At 40.2% G+C, this 19,336-nt stretch overlaps 2 protein-coding genes across 7 annotated transcripts; one reads left to right on the top strand and one right to left on the bottom strand.

Annotated features, from left to right (window-relative positions):
• Nucleotides 1-3,336: 3,336 nt before the first annotated feature.
• On the top strand, nucleotides 3,337-14,311 carry LOC131004942 (probable serine/threonine-protein kinase PBL3). 5 transcript variants are annotated; one of them, XM_057931710.1, is made up of 6 exons: nucleotides 3,337-3,478; nucleotides 8,659-8,800; nucleotides 9,157-9,234; nucleotides 9,880-9,943; nucleotides 10,071-10,099; nucleotides 10,269-10,801. In XM_057931710.1, the coding sequence occupies exons 4-6, from the start codon at nucleotides 9,924-9,926 to the stop codon at nucleotides 10,631-10,633; spliced, it is 414 nt and encodes a 137-aa protein (XP_057787693.1). In that variant the 5' UTR covers nucleotides 3,337-3,478; nucleotides 8,659-8,800; nucleotides 9,157-9,234; nucleotides 9,880-9,923; the 3' UTR covers nucleotides 10,634-10,801. The 5 variants fall into 5 exon arrangements, 4 of the variants coding, with proteins under 4 accessions (XP_057787693.1, XP_057787695.1, XP_057787694.1 ...); XM_057931712.1 differs by lacking the exons at nucleotides 3,337-3,478; nucleotides 8,659-8,800 and having other exon boundaries at nucleotides 8,807-9,218; nucleotides 9,897-9,943; XM_057931711.1 differs by lacking the exons at nucleotides 3,337-3,478; nucleotides 8,659-8,800 and having other exon boundaries at nucleotides 8,807-9,218.
• On the bottom strand, nucleotides 4,002-7,327 carry LOC131004941 (uncharacterized). 2 transcript variants are annotated; one of them, XM_057931709.1, is made up of 5 exons: nucleotides 6,971-7,327; nucleotides 5,749-6,731; nucleotides 4,856-5,665; nucleotides 4,648-4,766; nucleotides 4,002-4,570 (listed from the first exon to the last, which is right to left on the bottom strand). In XM_057931709.1, the coding sequence occupies exons 2-5, from the start codon at nucleotides 6,710-6,712 to the stop codon at nucleotides 4,121-4,123; spliced, it is 2,343 nt and encodes a 780-aa protein (XP_057787692.1). In that variant the 5' UTR covers nucleotides 6,713-6,731; nucleotides 6,971-7,327; the 3' UTR covers nucleotides 4,002-4,120. The 2 variants fall into 2 exon arrangements, with proteins under 2 accessions (XP_057787692.1, XP_057787690.1); XM_057931707.1 differs by having other exon boundaries at nucleotides 5,749-7,327.
• Nucleotides 14,312-19,336: the final 5,025 nt, after the last annotated feature.

The raw sequence follows: 19,336 nt of genomic DNA, 5'->3' as shown, positions 1-19,336 counted from the left end.
GTAATGTCATAAACAATGCCAAGGTGAACCCAAAGGAACAGTGCATGGCCATTGGATTAAAGAGTGAAGTCACCTCTGAAGGCAGCCATAGATCTCCTGAGATGGAGAAAGGAGAGCTCTCATGGAGAGTCCATGAGGAAGGCCGACGACTTCCGCCTCATCTGCGTCCTTCGGGTGGATGTCGTTTCCCCAGCATCATTTTAAGATGGTTGATCTGCCGAGCGGGACTACACAGGAAGGGGCCATGATGGCAAAGTATGAGAGTGCACGACTGATTGAGAAAAAAGCTGAGGAGGTCACTGTTGAGGTTTCTGGCAGAAAGAAGGATGAAAAACAAAAAGCTACTTCGCCAGCAACTGTGACCATACCTTTCCCTCAGCGCCATAAGAAAGAGAAGGTGAAAGAGCAGTTCTCCAAGTTCTTAGAGATCTTCAGGAAAGTGCATATTAATATTCCTTTGGTGGAAGCACTGCAGGAGATGCCGCAGTATGCTAGATTCCTGAAGGACATTATCTCGAGGAAGAAGAGGATGGGAGAGTTTGAGACGGTGAATCTCAATGAAGAATGTAGCGCGATTCTGTAGAGGAAGCTACCGGCGATGGTCAAAGATCCGGACAGCTTCACACTTTTCTGCATTATTGGAGGCCAGCATTTTGGAAGGTCACTCTGCGACCTGGGGCGAGCATAAATCTCATGCCTCTATCTGTTTTTAAGCAGCTGGCGATTAGGGAATTGAAGCATACTTCTATGAGGCTGCAGATGGCGGACAGGTCGGTCACTTATCCTCGTGGAATTGTGGAACGTGCTAGTAAAGGTGGGGGATTTTATTCTCCCTGCCGATTTTGTGGTTTTAGACATTGAAGATGACAACAAAATTCCGCTAATTTTGGGGCGCCCGTTTCTTGCAACAGGAAGAGCTTTAATTGATGTGGAGAAAGGAGAGCTCACGCTGCGAGTTCATGATGAAGGCCAAACTTTCTATGTCTATGAACCATACCGCATCCAGAAGGACGAAGTGCCCAAGAAAGCAAACGATCTGGGCAAGGTAAGTGTTGATGTATTTAATACTCACTACAAGAATGAAGGCCATAGACAACACAAGATAGACAACATGCATCGAAAACCGTCGTCTATGTGTCAATAGACGACGGTTTGTATGTTGCGCATCGTCTAAAACTGAGAAAAAGTGGACAGACGCACTAAAACTGTCATCTAATATTGCTATAGACGACACACATCGTAGGCGCGTCGTCTATTAAAGGGCGGTCATAGACAATACGCCCGAGGTGTGTCATCTATTCCCCTGAATAGACGACACACCTCAGGCGCATTGTCTATGACCGCCCTTTAATAGACGACGCGCCTACGATGTGTGTCGTCTATAGCAATATTAGATGATGAAATTTTAAATGTGTCGTCTATTATTCGCCACATCGGACCGGGACTAGCCTTCTGCATCATCGGCCACACCAAACTCCACGCCACAAACCCTAATTCCTTTTTCCCCATTTCCAAATTCAAACACCTCGAGCTCTACTTCATCATCTTCGCCACCCTCACCTCCATCTCCATGGAGCTCTTCATCCTTCCCCACCGCCACCACCCCTTCGCCCCCAACGGCTCCATCCCCTCCAACCACCTCCACAACCTCGAGCACACCGCCATCTCCCTCGCCTTCCTCACCTACGCCGCCTCCGCCGTCGCGCTCGTCAGAATCTTGTTGGATTTGTATACTGAAAGCAAGAACGTTTTATGCTTGTATACAATGATTCCTGTGTTCACTATTTTATCTCCTATCTGATTGGGTTCATGATTGCATATGTATGTTCTTTATCTCTATATAAGTAGATTATATGGTGTGTTGTAGATCACAGAAGACCGTATAATTGGAATAACCTTAAGAGATATAATATAATCACAGTCGAAATAACTCTAGGACAAGTTATTGGTTTAGGCTGCGGTATAGATGGAAGTAGTTTGTCTTGACTACTTATCTATACTGGTACGTCATAACGTATTGGTAGGACCACAGTGAGATGTATTCTTCTATCTGACTTAAGTGAAGAATCAAGATCTCGGTAACTTATATGATCTTAATACTAATAAGATTTCAGATATATATGTTGATTCGTTTATCACTTTGATTTACTATGAGCGAGAGTTATATAGTAACTTGAGTACTCTGTATCTTGGGTGATAGCGGTTAATATATGATATTTGATTATCTGTATTAGTACTCGTATCCGTATAGGATAATGACATCCCCTTAAGGAGCTCAATAATGTTTATTGCGCTAAACCCTGCAGGTTGATTAAGTTCAGGCGCAATAATAAGGTTTGAGTGGTACTGCTTAAGGATTACAAAGAGATTAATTAATTAAGGCTGTCAGAGCTCTAATTAATTAATGGATGTTGGATATTTTAAATACGAGGATTTAATAAGTCTAAATACAAGCCCCGACTCATCACCGGCAATAAAGGGGTAAGTCAGTATCGGTTCTCTAGTGGAATGAACTGATATTTATAAATTAATTATGGTCTGGGCTGACCATAGATAAATTAATTTATTTAAGGTCCATCTTTATTCCTTGTATCTGGTCCCTGGACTGGCCCAATGTCTCCTAGCCCAAGTAGGGCTAGAAATCGCCCAGCCCTAGTAACTGGCGCCCCCTCCCTTGTATTTTATTATAAAATACAGCTGTCACCTCTCAGGAAACACACACTTATAATTATTAGGGTTTTTGAGAGCTGAAGGAGGCGCAGGAAACTTGGGTGATTTCTAGCTTGGGACTTTCATAGCTCGTTGTCCATCCAACGGTGAAAGCTGAGCGGGATACAGTCGAGAAGATCAGAACTGGAGTCCTTTGACACGATCATCAACAACCTCTGCATCCACTTTACAAGTAAGTAATTCCTAACACCTATGTGCAGCTGTTAATTTCATAGGAGCATGTTTAAGATTAATCGTTGTATGATAAATTAATAATAACCAAGAAACGATCATCGGGCAAAGCGGAACGTTAATTCAATTTAATATTCCTTCAAATCTCCCTCCAGCCCGATCCGCCCTCACGCACCTCCTCGCCGCTGCCGCCTTGGCGCAGGAGCTTCTCCTCTTCCACCTCCAGTCCACAGACCACGCCGGCCTCGAGGGGCGCTACCACTGGCTCCTCCAGTTTCTCATCCTCGCCTCCCTCGCCGTAATCGTGCTTATCCTCGCTGATTCTAGAAGCTTCTTGCTCGGATTCATGAGATCTCTATTGATTTTTGCACAGGGGGTTTGGCTCGTTGTAATCGGCGTCATGCTCTACACGTCGCGGATGATGCCCAAGCGCTGCGCGGTCAGATTGGACGACGGCCACTACGTGGTGCGCTGCCAAGCCCTCTCCCGCCGTGGGATTCCACCGCTGCCAAGCCTTCTGCTACACCCATTGGTTTCGTTCTTGCCTAGTCAAATTCAGTTGTAGCAGAAAAGCAAGGTTTGGCTTCTTTTTCTGATATTATTTTACCTTCTCGTTAGTCAATTGGGAATTGAAGTGATTGGGTCGAAGCTATTAAAGTTCTTGATCTTTTCTTGGCTTTATTTGATAGGATATAATCATGTTTCCTTTTGTTATATTTGATATGAGCATGAAACCTCCCTTTGCTTCGTGTTTAGTAAACAAGTGCAGTGTATCATCATCTATTTGTAGGTCATGCTAGGATTTTGACAATGAACAGATTGAATGTCTTCTGTTGATTGTGCTAGCTAGATAATTACAGGGTCAATTAATTCTGCAACTAAATGATAGAATTACTGAAACTATAGTATTATATTTAAATTGCGATCTGGGTTTTAAAAAGCCCGAGGCGCACGAGGCGCAAACATGCCTCGGAGCCTAGGCGCAGGGCTTTAAGCGCAGGCGCGGGCTTTTCGTAGGCGAGGCGCAGTAAAGCCTAAAAAATTCTAATATATTTACCTACATTATATTTTATACCAAAAACACAACTTAAAACCACAAATAGTACTTAAACACACATATACTTAATCCAAAACACACAAATACTTAATCCAAAACACACAAATACTTAAGTTTTAAAATATGCAAGTCTAAAAGTACGATCAAATATCAAACAAGTAATCAAAAATCATCATCCTCAAGTCCATCATCCTCAAATGCATCATCCCCATCATCTTTGTCTTCACCAATGTCCTCTTCCATCTCATTCACTTCCCTCTCCTCATCTTCATCCTCATCTAAAAGCCTTCTCGAACTCGAAGCAACTACACTCTTTCCTTTATCAACTCTAGATGCCCGTCTAGTGCTATAAATAGGATCATTAGCTCCCGAAGCCTTACTAACGACATTCCATGTCAAATCACCATCCTCAAACACAAGATCATCTTTATTAGAAGATTCCCCATCCATATGTCCAACCAACCATTCATTGCTATCATCAATCTCTTCTAATAGAATAGGATCTATTGTGTCTTTCCTCTTGTATCGCCTTTCCAAAGTGCGATTGTACTTCACATAAACCAATTTATTGAGCCGATCTTGTGCCAATCGGTTTCTCTTCTTGGTATGAAGCTATAAAAATATAAAAGATAATATGTTAAAATCATATTTATGTATTATAGTCAAAGTAAAATAAAATAATAACTTACATGATCAAAGACACTCCAATTTCTCTCACATCCGGTAGCACTACAAGTGAGGCTAAGAACTTTTATCGCAAATGATTTGAGGTTGGGACTTGAAGATCCATAACAAGACCACCAATCCGCTATAGACATTTTAAAAATGACGGTTTGTTAGAATATGAAGCATTAATTAATTCAACACTTAATTAGATTTTCAAATATAAAATGTTACCTGGTGATTTGACCTTTCTATGTCTAATTGCCATTGCATTGCCAAATAGACCATTTGCATTTTTGTAGGCATCCAACTCAGCCATGATCTTGTCTTGAGTTGGTTCATCGGGAATCAACCTTTGAATGCATTCATACAAGCCTTGCTCAATCTCTTGGCAACTCACTTGATCCGGATTATCATAATAGATTTCCGGATTAAGAAAGTATCCGGCCGCATGTAAAGGACGGTGAAGTTGGCAATCCCATCTTTTATCAATGATCCCATACGCTTCTTTGTAATGCTCCTCCTTGTGACCAAAACTCTTAGCAATAGCCTCCTTAGCTCTATCCATAGCTTCATAAATGTACCCCATGGCCGGTTTTTTATCCCCATCAACCATCCGAAGTACCGTCACAAGAGGACCTCCCAACTTAAGAGCATACAACACATTCCTCCAAAATGTGTCTTGCAAAATATAAGCTGTCACCTTCTTTCCCCCCGCTTCCTTTGCCCACTTTGAAGCATTCCACTCTTCCGAAGTCACCATCTTCCTCAAGTTGTTCTTTTGCTTATGATATTGTGCAAGAGTGATAAAGGAAGTTGCAAACCTTGTGACCGCCGGTCGATGCAAATTCCTTTGATTTGTGAATCTTCTCATCATGTTGACAACGGCGACGTGGTTATATATATAACCATTCATGAAGATCGCCTTCTTGAGGGCATTCTTGATCTTTGGAAGCTTTCCAATATCCTCCAACATTAAGTCCACGCAATGTGCGGCACATGGAGTCCAATAAAGATGTGGTCTTTTTGTCATAAGCAATTTCCCTATCATAAAAGATTAAAAGCTTTAATACTTAAGAAAATAATAAAGTGATTGTATAAAATTGAAGATGATTTAAATTTCTTACCCGCTTTGACATAGTTAGATGCATTATCCGTCACCACTTGCACAACATTTGCCTTTCCAACTTCCTCAACAATAGAATCAAGCATTTGAAACAAAGTGATTGCATCTTTCACAACTTCGGATACTTCCACCGATTTGATGAACACGGACCCTTTTGGAGAATTGACAAGGAAGTTTACAATATCCTTTTGCACCACCGAATCACGCCATCCATCGGATAAAATAGAACATCCCTTTGTGGCCCATTCTTTCTTGAACTCCAACACTTTGGTGTCCGTGTCTTCCACTTCCTTTTGAAGAAAAGGAACTCTTAGCTCATACATGCTCGGTGGTTCCAATCCGGGACCATATTGTCCAATTTCTTCAACCATGTTCTTGAAACTATCACTAGTGACCGGATGGAAAGGAATAGCATTGTCATTAAAGAACCTTGCAATTGCTTTACAAGCTCTTTCCCTACATATCTTGTCACTAGCACCACCAAAGACTCCTTTTCTTTCTTTTCTTCCCTTCAATACTTCATGAGTTTGAGAACTAGGTTGGCTAAGATAAACATCTAAAGGACCTTTCATCCTCTTTGGAGCCGGGGCCTTCTTACTCGTCGTGGTGCGTGAGCTACCTCCAATTTCCATCTCTTCATCCTCTTCTTGATCATCATCATCTTCAACACATTGAGGTGGATTTTTAGCAAAATGCTTCATGACTTTGTTAGCTGCTTTCTTCATCATATAAGCATTCACTTCTACTCGAACATGTTCCGGAGCCTTAGGACATTTCTTTGCATTCCTATAACCACCCACTAAATGTTGTTTCAAGCGAAATGCTCCTCCATTTGTCACTTTTAGACAAAATTGACAAGTCCACGCAAAAGGATTGCTTGGATTCGGTGTCCCATATTTTCTAGCTGGATCCCGCTCATCATCATCCCCCGTTGATGATGATACACGAGACTTACCCGAAGACATTGAGATTTTGAGAGTAAAACTGAAATTAAAAAAATAAAATTTATTCAATTATAAATTTATAACATCAATCAAAACTGAAATTATAAAAAACAACTTAAAAAACTGACCTACAATGTTGAATTTGAAAATTAAAACTCAAAAACAACTTCAAAAACTGAACTACAATATTGCATTTGAAAGTTGAAATTCAAAATAAACTTCAAAAACTGAAATACAAGTTAAAACTCAAAAAATGAACTTCAAAAACTGAAGCCTTACGTGCTGGAGGCTGGCGGCGCCGGCGGCGGACGGCTGGGGCTGGCGGCGGCGGACGGCTGGGGCTGGCGGCGGCGGCGGTGGATGGCTGGCGGCGGCGGGGGCTTGCTGGCGACGCCGGTATGTGAGCAAAGGGGGGAAGACGCAAGGAGAGAGAAGAGAGGAGAAAGGAGGCGCGGCTGGTGTGTTATTTTTCTGTTTTAAATAAAATTGTACCCTAACCCTAATTCTACATAAGGCGGCGCCTTAGTGAGCCTGCGCCTAGGCGCGCCTTTCGCGCCTTATTGCGCCTCGGCTGCGCCTCTAGTAGGCTCCTGCGCCTTGCCTAAAAAGGCCCCCCCACCCTGCGCCTCGCTTAAGGCGCGCTTTTTAAAACCCAGATTGCGATTATATATAAGAAAGAGAAAAAACTAAAAAAACTTAAACCCTTGAAAGCACGGGAAGCAGACTAAGGGCCGAGCCTCATTAAAACCTTCTTACGGAAAACCCAAAGGGAAAAACCGTAAGAAGAAAAAAGAGTACCCGTCTAGACGACCAAAGAACGACAGGAGAAGGAAGAGCAGAAGGGAAAGTTTCAGGAACTCCGGCCTAACCATCGTCTCCAAATCAACCCGGCTCAAGCCAACAAGACCAAAACAAAAAACAAGACAACTCAGTAGGCAGAAGGCCGGTGAGACGCCGTCGCCAACTGCCCGCAAAAAGAAACAAACGAGGAAGGCAAAAGGCCGGTGAGACGCCGTCGCCAAATGCCTAACACAAAAAACAAAAATGGGAAGCTTACGGCCGGTTATACACCGTCGCCATAAGAATTCCCGCGAGCCTAAGATCAAACCAGAAAAAAGCCGAGGTAAGTCGGCACAGACATCCCAATCTCCCCGAAGCGAGAAGAAGTAGCAGTTTCGGCCGATGAGACGCCGTCGCCGGAAACTGACACTCCTTAAACAAACAAACCGAAGAAAAATCCCCCAATAGGCAGGAAGGGAGATTACACGGCCGGTTATACGCCGTCGCCGCAAACCTCCCTTCTGCCTACCAAAAACCAAAGAGCTCTGGACCGGCATCTCTGGAAAAATCCAGCTCTGAAACCTAGCTCTGCTCTGAACTGCAGCTAGCTCTGGTACATATCTTTGCTCTCGACAAACCATGCTCTGGCTCTGGAAAATAACGCTCTGCTCAGGACCCACCCTCTCTGAAACCCGCCAGCTTTGGGATTTAGCTCTGCTCCAGGCCTCCACCAGCTCTATAGTATGTGATCTGCTTTTATAGAATGATCTGCATTGCTGCTATATAATGTGTATAACCTTTTCTCTGTGTCAATGTTTAAAAGGAATAGTGAAATTTAGTTTACTTTTTCTCTACAAATCAAGAAACTTTTGATGGAGAAATGTGTAAAGAAAAACAGAATGAAGTTAATTGAGATTGAGTTATAGCTATTTTAATTATCTTGCAAAGTTATTTGATTTTTCTAGTTGATGGAAGCATTTAAACTTATATAACTTCAAATTAATATGTATCTGCGGCTTCTGATATATAACTTTTGATGGAGAGGAAGCATTAGAGTTTATCAGTTTTGCTTTATTACAGATATGAAGCTAGAGTGAAGGATCATGTGTTTTCCATTTTAGCTTATCCAAATCTTATTTGTGATTGAAATTTTTGCATGATTTTTAACTTCAAAAAGTTTCTGACAGTTGCCTGCAGATAGCAAGGGCATTTGGAGCTTCTGAAATTATTGCAGTGGGTGTTCAAGAAGAGAAACTTTAAAAGGCTAAGATATTTGGAACCACTCACGCCATAAATGCACGGAAAGAGGATGTCGTTGCTAAGATTAAGGTGCATCCTCTATAATTCATTAATCTTTAGTTTCAACAGATACATGGTTATGAATTTGGATCTTAATGCTTCAGTCAAACATGTGACAAACATCTGTCCTATTTGTCAAGTAAACTACAATTGTTGATCGTGTTTACAAATGGAAGTTCCTGTGGCAGTTTGTTTCTAACTTGCTGTCTGATTTTTTCTTCTTTTGTTCATTCTTTTGTTATGCTTCAGATGTAGTTTCTGCTTGTAGACTATTGGATCCTTATTAATATTGTCATTACTGCTAAGAAAGTAAACCAACAATGCCATCACACCTTCCATAAGATTAGTTTCAGATAGCTTTGCACTAAAATGGTTGCATTATGCAGGAAGCAGGAGTGAAGGGAGAATCAAATGCTACTGCTGTTTTAAAATCTGGAAGTTACTGCAGGTACTTGTTACTGCAGGTACTTGTTACTGCAGTTTTCTGTAATTAGCATGTTAATTACAACACCAAAAACACCAAAAAATACCATTGAAAGCTAAAGAGAATATTTCCTCTCTTTTTCTAACAACCCAAACTCCTCTCTCTCTCTCTCTCTCTCTCTCTCTGTGTGGCAATTAAGCTTCCCCATCTACGTCCTATCTCTTTATCTCTTAATTTCAAAGTCGGTCAGCCATAGAAATAGCTGTTGGGGCCACCTCTGTGTGTGTGTGTGTGTTCTCTCTCTCTCTCTCTTTCTCCTATATATTTGTGAATGTGTGTGTGCGTGTCTCTCTCTCTAGATACACTTGTTTGTACGTACGCATTGGCTGTATGCTGCTTGTAACCAGAATGTGTAGAGCTGTGAGTCATCCATAGTTTTTCAAGCTCAATTCTCTATTTTATTATCAAGACCCAAGAATTAATAAAAGATATGCATTTCACTTTAATTAGTAAAAAATTTGAATACTATCTTTGAATAATAGTTTCTATTGGAATAACAATTGACCACAGTCCCACAAATACAGTTTCCTACTATTGGTGCATATATCTTTTTTATTTTTTGGAATTGTTCGGAAATGGACATTTAAATTCTCATATTTATGGTCCATGATTAGTGGCATGTTAGTTTTCTGTAATTAGCAGGAGTAAAGCCGGTAGATCCTATTCCACATGGTGAGAAGTTACTGCAGGTACTTGTTACATTTCCATTGGGAGGATTCTTTCTGCACTCCATTTAGATTTACTTCCAGACAAGTGAATATACACTTAGCAAAAGTGTAATACAACTACAACTAATGATTTAGTTTTTACTTATAGGTTGAAGATCCTTTGGTGGAAGCTACAAAGTACTTGAAACTTCTCCAGAAGCACTCCTCCGATTTTTCAGCTCATTAGCTTCACTAGTGGTCACTGATGCTCAAACCATTCGAGTCAATTTTTTTGTTTTTGTTTTTCTTTTTGAATATTAAAAAGCTTTCAGGTGATGTATCTTGATCTTGTATCCTCTATGACCAGAGTACGTAGCAACGGGCCACTTGACTCCCAAGAGTGATGTGTACAACTTCGGAGTTGTCCTGCTGGAGCTGCTATCGGGGAAACGGGCGTTCGGAGACAAGAATTTCGGGAGAGCCAAGGAGACGTTGGTGGACTGGACGAAGCCATTCCTCATGGACAGCAGGAAACTGTTGAGGATCATGTACTCTAAGAAGGGGGCACAGGAGGCAGCAGCCATCGCCTTGCGCTGCCTCGACAACGATCCCAACAATCGACCGGCCATGACGAAGGCCTTGGCCGCCCTCGACGACGTCCAGACGTCTACAGCTGCTCCCAGAATCTCACATCGAGCTGTGAATCACAAGCTGAGTCCTCATAGACAATGAGGCAGTCGAGGTTAGAGTAGTAGATGTATTTATGTTGATGTATTTGGAAATATGTTGGGAGATGCAACTTTTGAGTGTGCTACATATTTTGAGTGGCTTCATTAACAATGATTTAATGTAATGTTGGATGAACGATGTTTGAATGAATGTATGAATTTTTAGTATTAACGAATGTATTTTTTGCTTTCTATTATGAGTTTTTGGATCTTATGAAATATATATTAAAAAAATAGAAAATATAAATATAAGTGCCAAAAAAATTGTAATATTTGAAATAAAAAGCGAATAGACGACGGTCACTATATCTGTCATCTATTAGAGAATAGACGACAGACGCAAGCGCGCCGTCTATTAGATAATACACGATGTGCATATACCTGTTGTCTATTAGCTGATAGACAACGCGCATGCGCATATCGTCTATTAGCTAATAGACGACGCGCATGCGCATGTTGTCTATTAGCGCCCCCAATACACTACACCCACATTTATGACATGCGACTTTAAAATAGATGATACGCTTCGCATGTTGTCTATTAGCATTTTTCTTGTAGTGACTTTTAATGAGAATCAGTTTTCTTGGCAGGACCCAGGTGATTAGAATTCGCAAGAAGGGAGCATGGCTTGCAAAAGTGGAGCAGGGAGCAGCTGGTCGCAGCATTGCTTGTACCAGCCTCCTTGAAGAGTTTGTTGTTCTGTCGAGCTAACGATGTTAAAAATAACGTTTATTGGGAGGCAACCCAATCTTGGTTAGTCCGTTTCTTTTCTTTTGTTAGTTTGTTTTTGTGCCCCACAAATCCTTTTCAAACTTATTCTCCTTGGTGGTGAATAAGTTTGGGGGGTGTGTCTTCGTGGGTGCACTTTTTGTTTTAGTTGCTTTTGTTTCGTCGTTGAGTTTTCTTAGTCTTGCTTTAGTGGTTTTTCCTGTGATGTTACTTTGATGATGATGTCAGTAGTGTAGAAATTGGTTGGATAACTGGCTCATGATGATTTCTGTTTAAAGCTTATGGGTGTGTATGCGTTTGTATTGATATTGTTGAGATTGAGCATGAGTGATGGACGATAAGCGTGGTCTCTATGTGTTTGCAATCAATGAAATAATCTGTGAGATTTTAGCCTTGACTGTCACTATTTTTACAGTCTTATTTGTTATTCTTGAGTGATTGTTTGAGCATGATTGTGTCTCACTAGAACTTGTCTTGGTTTCTCCCTCGAGGTCACATAGTGTGCTTAATAACTTTGAGATGATGGTCATCTTTACTAGCCTATATTTCCCATATTTGTCCTTTTACTATATATGATCCTAGTTCACCCCCTTTGAGTGTTATTTTTCCATATTCTTTGATTTAGCTATGGGTGGAAGCTTGAAGACTATTTGATAGGAGATAATTGGGTTATGGAGATGAATGATCATGAGTTATGTTTTGTGGTTTTAAATTGAAAATCCTAGTACTCTACAAGTTGTTGAAAAAAAGAAAAGAAAAGAAAAGAAAAGAAAAGAAAAGAAAAAAACAAAGAGAAAAGAATTGCAAAAATGGGTACATAGGACGCATTAGAGAGACATAATGTTATGAGAAATAATTGTTGAGTTGTGATGGTTCTCGTATTGAAAAATCTGGTTTTATGAGAGGTGGAATATGGTATAAATTAAGAATGCTATAAGGTTGGTGATTGAGCTACATTGAGGAGTATCTTTTAGTCACTTAGCCAAATATATCCCACCTTACGAAAGAGACTACATTACAGCCCTTAATAAAGACCTTTTTTATCTTGGTTATAGGAGCACACATTAAGTGACGGAGAGGTGAGACGATGGACAAGCTTATGGTTGAGTACTTGTTTTGCTTGAACTGAGCGTATACACGTCCATGTTGTTTGACACACTTGAGAGTTGAGAGATCTTAAATTCTTTATCTTTTTGGTAAGGATTGCAAGTCATTGAGACCACAATTTGAAGTTTGTCATGAGTGTGATATCTTGATGATTGGAAATACAAATGCATGTTGGTATTTTTGTTGACAAATCTGAAGCCACAACGTTATCCACTTTTCTATGCGCTCTTGTTGATTCATTCTTGGTTCATCTTTGTTTTATCCGAGGACGGACAATGGTTTAAGTTTGGGGGGTTTGATTTACATGCATTTTTCACTCCTTTATCGCGTTATTCTTTAGTGTTTTGGGCGTTTCTATTGAGTTGTTGAGTTGTCTATGGTTTAAATTGCATATTTTTGTATAATAGACTACTCGTCCGTGCTCGTGCTATTTTTACAGGTTCTTGGATTCGATTTGTGAAGTTTTGGATGAAGTGTAGTGAAGTACATGAAGAGACGAGTCCATAGGCATGAACGGGGCTCAAATCGGACATCGGATGACCAAGAACGAGCGTCGGGAAGTTCGCGGGTCGGAGCGCGCGCATCGGAGGTCGCGCGGTTCGGGCATGCGGCCGCATGCCACGGCCGTGCGACGGAGCAGGAAGATCTGGAGGGCCACGCAGGCCAGGCGCGCGGCCGCGCGAGGAGGCCGCGCGAGCTCACGCGGGCTGGCCATGCGGCCGCACGAGCCGGCCGCGCGAGTCACCGTTTTTCCGCCCAATTTTCGGATTTTCAGCTGTATACGCGATTTTGGGGTTTTTTAAGTCGTACTTGACCTAGGGCATATAAATACTCCCCAAGAACTTTTTCTAAAAGGGCTTTTTATCACCTTTTATCATATTTTACTTTTCCTGAGAGCTGAGAGAGACAGAGAACGGAGCCAGAGCAAGAATTGAAGATTCTCGATTCTACTACGGTTTTATTGTTGAATGTTTTACAGTTTTATTGAGATATTGATTTTTAATCATATGTCTATGTTCCGCTGTAGGTAGCTTCATGTATGCAATGCTTTGTACGAGACCTGATATTTGCTATGCAGTGGGCATGGTTGCAAGATATCAGTCAAATCCTGGCCAAGGACACTGGACTGTGGTAAAGCATATACTCAAGTACTTGAAAAGGACTCAAGATTATAGGCTAGTTTACCAGTCAGACAGTCTAAATTCTTTGGGTTATTCAGATTCGGATTTCCCGGCTGACCGGGATGAGAAGAGATCTACATCTGGTTATGTGTTTACCTTAGGAGGTGGAGCTGTATCATGGCGGAGTGCAAAGCAGCGTTGCATTGCGGACTCCACCATGGAAGCCGAATATGTAGCTGCTTCGAAAGCTGCTAAAGATGTTGTATGGTTCCGGAATTACCTCTTGGATCTGAGCGTGGTACCTAATTTTCCTAAGAGTATCATAATTTATTGTGATAACTCGGGTGCAGTGGCAAATTCTAAGGAATCTAGGACCCACAAGGCCACAAAACACATAGAAAGAAAGTACCACGTCATACGAGAAATCATACAGCGAGGAGATGTGCTGGTTGAGAAGATTAGTACTTTGGAGAACCTAGTTGATCCTTTCACCAAGGGCTTACCGCAAAAGACCTACGAGAAGCATGCTCGAGGGATGGGATTGCGTTTGATGCCACCCACTTAGGAAACTTTCAGTATAAGTGGGAGAAGTGATAGTTTTGTAATAGCTAGTAGATAGTCTCATTGTATACTAAAAGTTTACTTTAGTATAAGTGGGAGATTGTTGGATTTGTATACTGAAAGCAAGAACCTTTTATGCTTGTATACAATGTTTCCTAAGTTCACTGTTTATCTCCTATCTGAATTGTTCGTGATTGCATATGTATGTCCTATTATCTCTATATAAGTAGATTATATGGTGTGTTGTAGATCATAGAAGACCATATAATTAGAATAACCTTATGGGATATAAATTGCTCACATCCGAGATGACTCTAGGACGAGTCGTTGGTTTAGGCTGCAGTATATATGGAAGTAGTTTGTCTTGGCTACTTATTTATACTGGTGCGTGAAAACGTATTAATAGGATCACATTGAGATGTATTCTTTTGTCTGGCCTAAGTGAAGAATCAAGATCTCGGTGACTTAATGAGACCTAAATCCTAATAAGATTTCAGTTATATATATTAAATTGTGTATCACTTTGATTTATTATGTATTAACTTGAGTACTCTGTATCTTGGGTGATAGCAATTTATATATGATATTTGGTATCTCTATTAGGTAACCGTATCAAATATAGGATAATAACATCCCCTTAAGGAGCTCAAAGGTTTGTTGTGTTAAACCCTGCAGGTTGATTAAGTTCAGGCGCAATAATAAAAGTTGAGTGGTACTACTTAAGGATTAATAAGAAATTAATTAATATAATGTCGCAGCCCGCCCTAACTAGGGATAGTTAGGCCGAGTGATCCACGACTAGAGATGGGGTTAAAGAAGAAGGGGAAGAAAGGGGCGTCATTTATAACCGTAAAACTTACTCATTTTAATAAAACTCGTCGTTATTACTCATTAATGCTCAATTGAAAACATTACTCAAGGAAGACATAAAACTTAATTAATATCAATAATCAAGTTAATACATCAACAAAACATCCTCTTAAACTTAAAGTACGACATAACAGTACTAAAAGTATTCTGCAGCGGAAATGTAGCTAGACATATTCTAGTCAGGTTACATATTTATTAACAACCCTGTGACTCCGCTCAATGCAGCACCAACACACCGGCTCAACCTGCACATTTTTGAAAAACATATGCAGGGCTGAGTACAAAAGCACTCAGTGAACACATGCCAAACATCTCATGCATATAACATCATACATATTGTCATTGCCATTTCATATGCAAAACATAAGGGATTTATCTAAAAGGTCTTATGTTCGCTAAACTCATTTTCATTTCTCAAAGTTGTCTGGTCAGACTTTTCTCGTCAAGTAAGTATCGTATCTGTTAACTTATGTACTAAGAGGGAGGCCTCCCTCTGCAGCACTGTGATCGGCCAACCTGAAAGATGACTCACGACCACCGTGTACATTAATTCTACCTCGCATAGAACCGATATCATTATGCTCAGACGGATAGATAACATACTAAAATCTCAAATATTTGGCAATGCAATAACTTCAAAAAAAATATTTTCAATTCAAGCTTTGAAAGGAAAATAGAACATCAATGCATTTAATATCCATCTTAATCATACATGATACATCATACATCATACATCATACATCAATACATCAAACGCATAAACATCTTGATTTTAGCGTAGAAAAGCCCACCTCGTTGCGTCTCTGCACAAGGTAACGTCACTCTCTCTCTCTCTCGTCGTCACTTCCCAACCGGACCTTCATCGCTATGAAGAATCGATGAGAAGAAAGGTCATCATAACAGAAAACTCACTTCCTAACTTAAGCTCAAATAGGGAAATAAAACTTAACACTTTTAAAACCCAAGTCTTGCCAGCACTGACTTGGCAGTCAGAGCTGACAACACGACATGAGCTAACTTTGCAGGGCTGAAACTCACTCTGCAGAGCTGACTCGGCAGAGCTGAAACTCACTCTGCAGAGCTGAACTCAACAGCCAGAGCTGACTCAACAGCCAGAGCCGACTCGCCAGAGCTGACTCAACAGCCAGTGCTGACTTCGATAGTCAGAGCTGAACGCAACAGCACTCCAACTGCCAGAGCTAACAAGCCCGGCAGAGCTGAATCCACACGTCAGAGCTGAGCTCAACTACCAGCGCTGACCAACCCGACAGAGCTGGATTCCGCCGCCAGAGCTGACTAGCTCGGCAGAGCTGGAATTCACGCACCAACTCTAAAAGTTCAACACTCACCACTCATGCTCAACAAACAAAGGGTTCTCATGCTTCTCCCCATCTAACACTTCTCAAAATTTTAAACTTAGTCTATCATGCTCAACCTCCATCTTAGAACTCAAAAACATACTAACATAGCTCAAGCAACGTTCATAACTCACGACACAAATTCAGCCATGCTCGACCAAACCTACAACTTATCATGCTTGGAAAAATATAATTTTAACATATAACAATCCTAGCATGCTCCTAAACACATATATCAAGTCACAACGATTAAATAAAAATTGAAGGACGAGCTATGACGACGAACATAGCTGGCTGCCCTCATGGGTTTCATAGCTAGGGTTCGAACCAACCTTAACTCCTTCATTAAACATGCTCGAAATCTACCCAAGAATAACATACTAAAAATTCACGACGATCCGACGTCGTTTCAAAATAAAGTCGAGAATCGACGTTTTTCGACGTCGACGAAAATCGAAAAGAAAACCATCAAAACGTAGGTAGAGATCTTACCTACTTAGATACGTGATCGAAATGATGATCGGCGCTCGTCTCGGTGCTCAAATCGGAGCTCAAAAGCTTGAACTCCAAGCTAAAAATGGAAAGGTGCGTGAGTTTAGTGTGTGTGATTAAAGTGAAAGTGAAAAATGAAAGTGATGGTTGCACTTAAGGCTATAGCAGCCGAGATATTAAGTGAAAAGGTGCTTTGGGCGGTTGGGGGTGGTTAAGGGTAGGGTAGGTTAGATATTTAGCCGTAAAATATCTCGCTTCGTCTCGTCCCGTCTCGTTTTAACGACTAACTACCCGTACTCTTCGTTACTCGCCCTCTCGTCTCTCACTCACTTTCATCACACTCGTAATTCTATATAAATATAGAAAACGTAAGTTCATTCTCGAAATTCGGATAAACGAGCTCGGTTCGTTTATCGAGGAATTCCGGTTTACTATTCACTCGTCGTCCAAAAATAAAAACTTTCGTCGTTGGACTCGTATCAAAAAACTAAGAATATTTCTCGACAACGTGCACGTAAGATTATGAAAGTCGACAAAAAGACGAAATAGCAGTATTTACTATTCATCATCAAAAAGTCTAAAATTTCAAAAACGTCTTAACGGACTCAGATCTCACTTCCGAGTTCATCGTTCTCAATCAAATAATTATCTCAAATTATTCGAATACTCTAACTCAATTACGGATATAAAATCTTACATCATCCTCACATCATTAAAAGAACATCTCAACGTCTTTAAAATATAACAAGAAAACTTTGTATAACTCCTCATCTCTATGCAAAGTATTTAAACAAGGGATCTATACCCTAATTACTTGTCACAGCCCGCAATCCCTAAGGATGGCTTAACCGGGGTTATGACTCGGGAAGGGGATTTAGAAGCGGGGAAAGAAAGGGGCATCATTTGAAACCGTAAATCTTACTTAACTTAAGAAAAATCATCGTATTTACTCATTAATACTCTTTTGAACAGTCTATGAAAGACAACATAAAACTTAATTAATATCATTAATCAAGTTATACATCATATGAAACCATTCTCTTAAGACTCAAAGTATGACATAACATACTATAACATCAACAACATCTTGCAGCGGAAAGTAGCTAGACATATGTATGAAGACATATTCTAGACAGGTTAACTATTTATTAACAACCTTGGAGACTCCGCTCATTGCAGCACCATCATCACATCAGCTCAATCTGCACATTTAGAAAACATATGCAGGGCTGAGTACAAAAGCACTCAGTGGGCACGTATGCCTAGGTATAAAAATACATGCTTCAAAACTGTAAATTGTCATGCCATCATAAACAGTACAGCAAGGGAGTTTTTCGCTAAAAAGGCCCAAGCTTACTAAATTCATTTGTGATTCTTAAAGTTCGACTGATCAGTCTAAGTTCTCTTGTAATCTATCATATCTGGAATTGTGTGCCGGAGAGGTGGCCACCTCTCACGGTCACTTGACCGGCCAACCCGCTAGATGACTCACGGTCACTGGTGTACACTAGCCCTGGCAGGATAGCTATCAACTGCTCAGGACTCGAATTCGATTTCATCATTGGCAAAGCCAAAGCAGATAGATATCATACTAAAATTTAAACATTTTATGGCAAGACAATACTTGAAATAACTTTAACTCAAATATTTTGTAACAAAATAACTTGCTCAAATGTAACATTAAACTCATTTGATAGATATATAAAACTGAAATTAACAGTTAAATCATCTCATGCATTCATTCGTATAAGAGGCCTACGACACGCAGGGGATCTCTATATACGTATAGTAAAAGTAATGCCCACCTCATTCCGTTCCCACTAGGGGCGTAGAGTTACCTCCTTCTTTAGCTTTCACTTCCCGTCTGGACCTTTATTGACGAAGAGTCGATAAGTTCGAGAAGAAAGTCGTGTAAGAAAGGAAGATAGGTCTCTAAACTAAACTATCTCCTTTAATGATTTTAGGGTTCTAGCATCCATATTAATCTTGTCTCGTTCAAAACCTTAAACTCAAAACATTTATCACATAACTATCATTTAGGTTCGAACTATTTATTCGAACATCAACATGCGCATTAATCATAACTCGTTCTATTTATGTCATCAAGTCAAATATTCCGTCATCTTAAAAACAAATCCTATAATATCACATAGATAAATTATATCATCATAGATCATGCTTTCTCATATTTAAAATCATTTAATCATTTTCAAATAATCCATATTAATAAGTCATTTGAAAAGAATTAATTTAAATAAGAGTTTAACTCAAAATATTTTATTTTAAAGTCCACTTATAAAAATACTGGAAACAAATGAACTCCATTTAAATAATTAATTTAAAGGTTAATATACAATTAAATTAATCAAGCTCAATTTAAATTAATAATTAAGAGCTCAAATACTTTAAATGGATATAAGCCCAAATTAATTAGATAAATTAAGTCCATCATATTTTTCTTTGAATAAG

The sequence above is a fragment of the Salvia miltiorrhiza genome, unplaced genomic scaffold (assembly GCF_028751815.1).
Source record: "Salvia miltiorrhiza cultivar Shanhuang (shh) unplaced genomic scaffold, IMPLAD_Smil_shh original_scaffold_471, whole genome shotgun sequence".
Classification (NCBI taxonomy): Eukaryota; Viridiplantae; Streptophyta; class Magnoliopsida; order Lamiales; family Lamiaceae; genus Salvia; species Salvia miltiorrhiza.
This window is presented reverse-complemented; position numbering and strand designations above follow the sequence as displayed.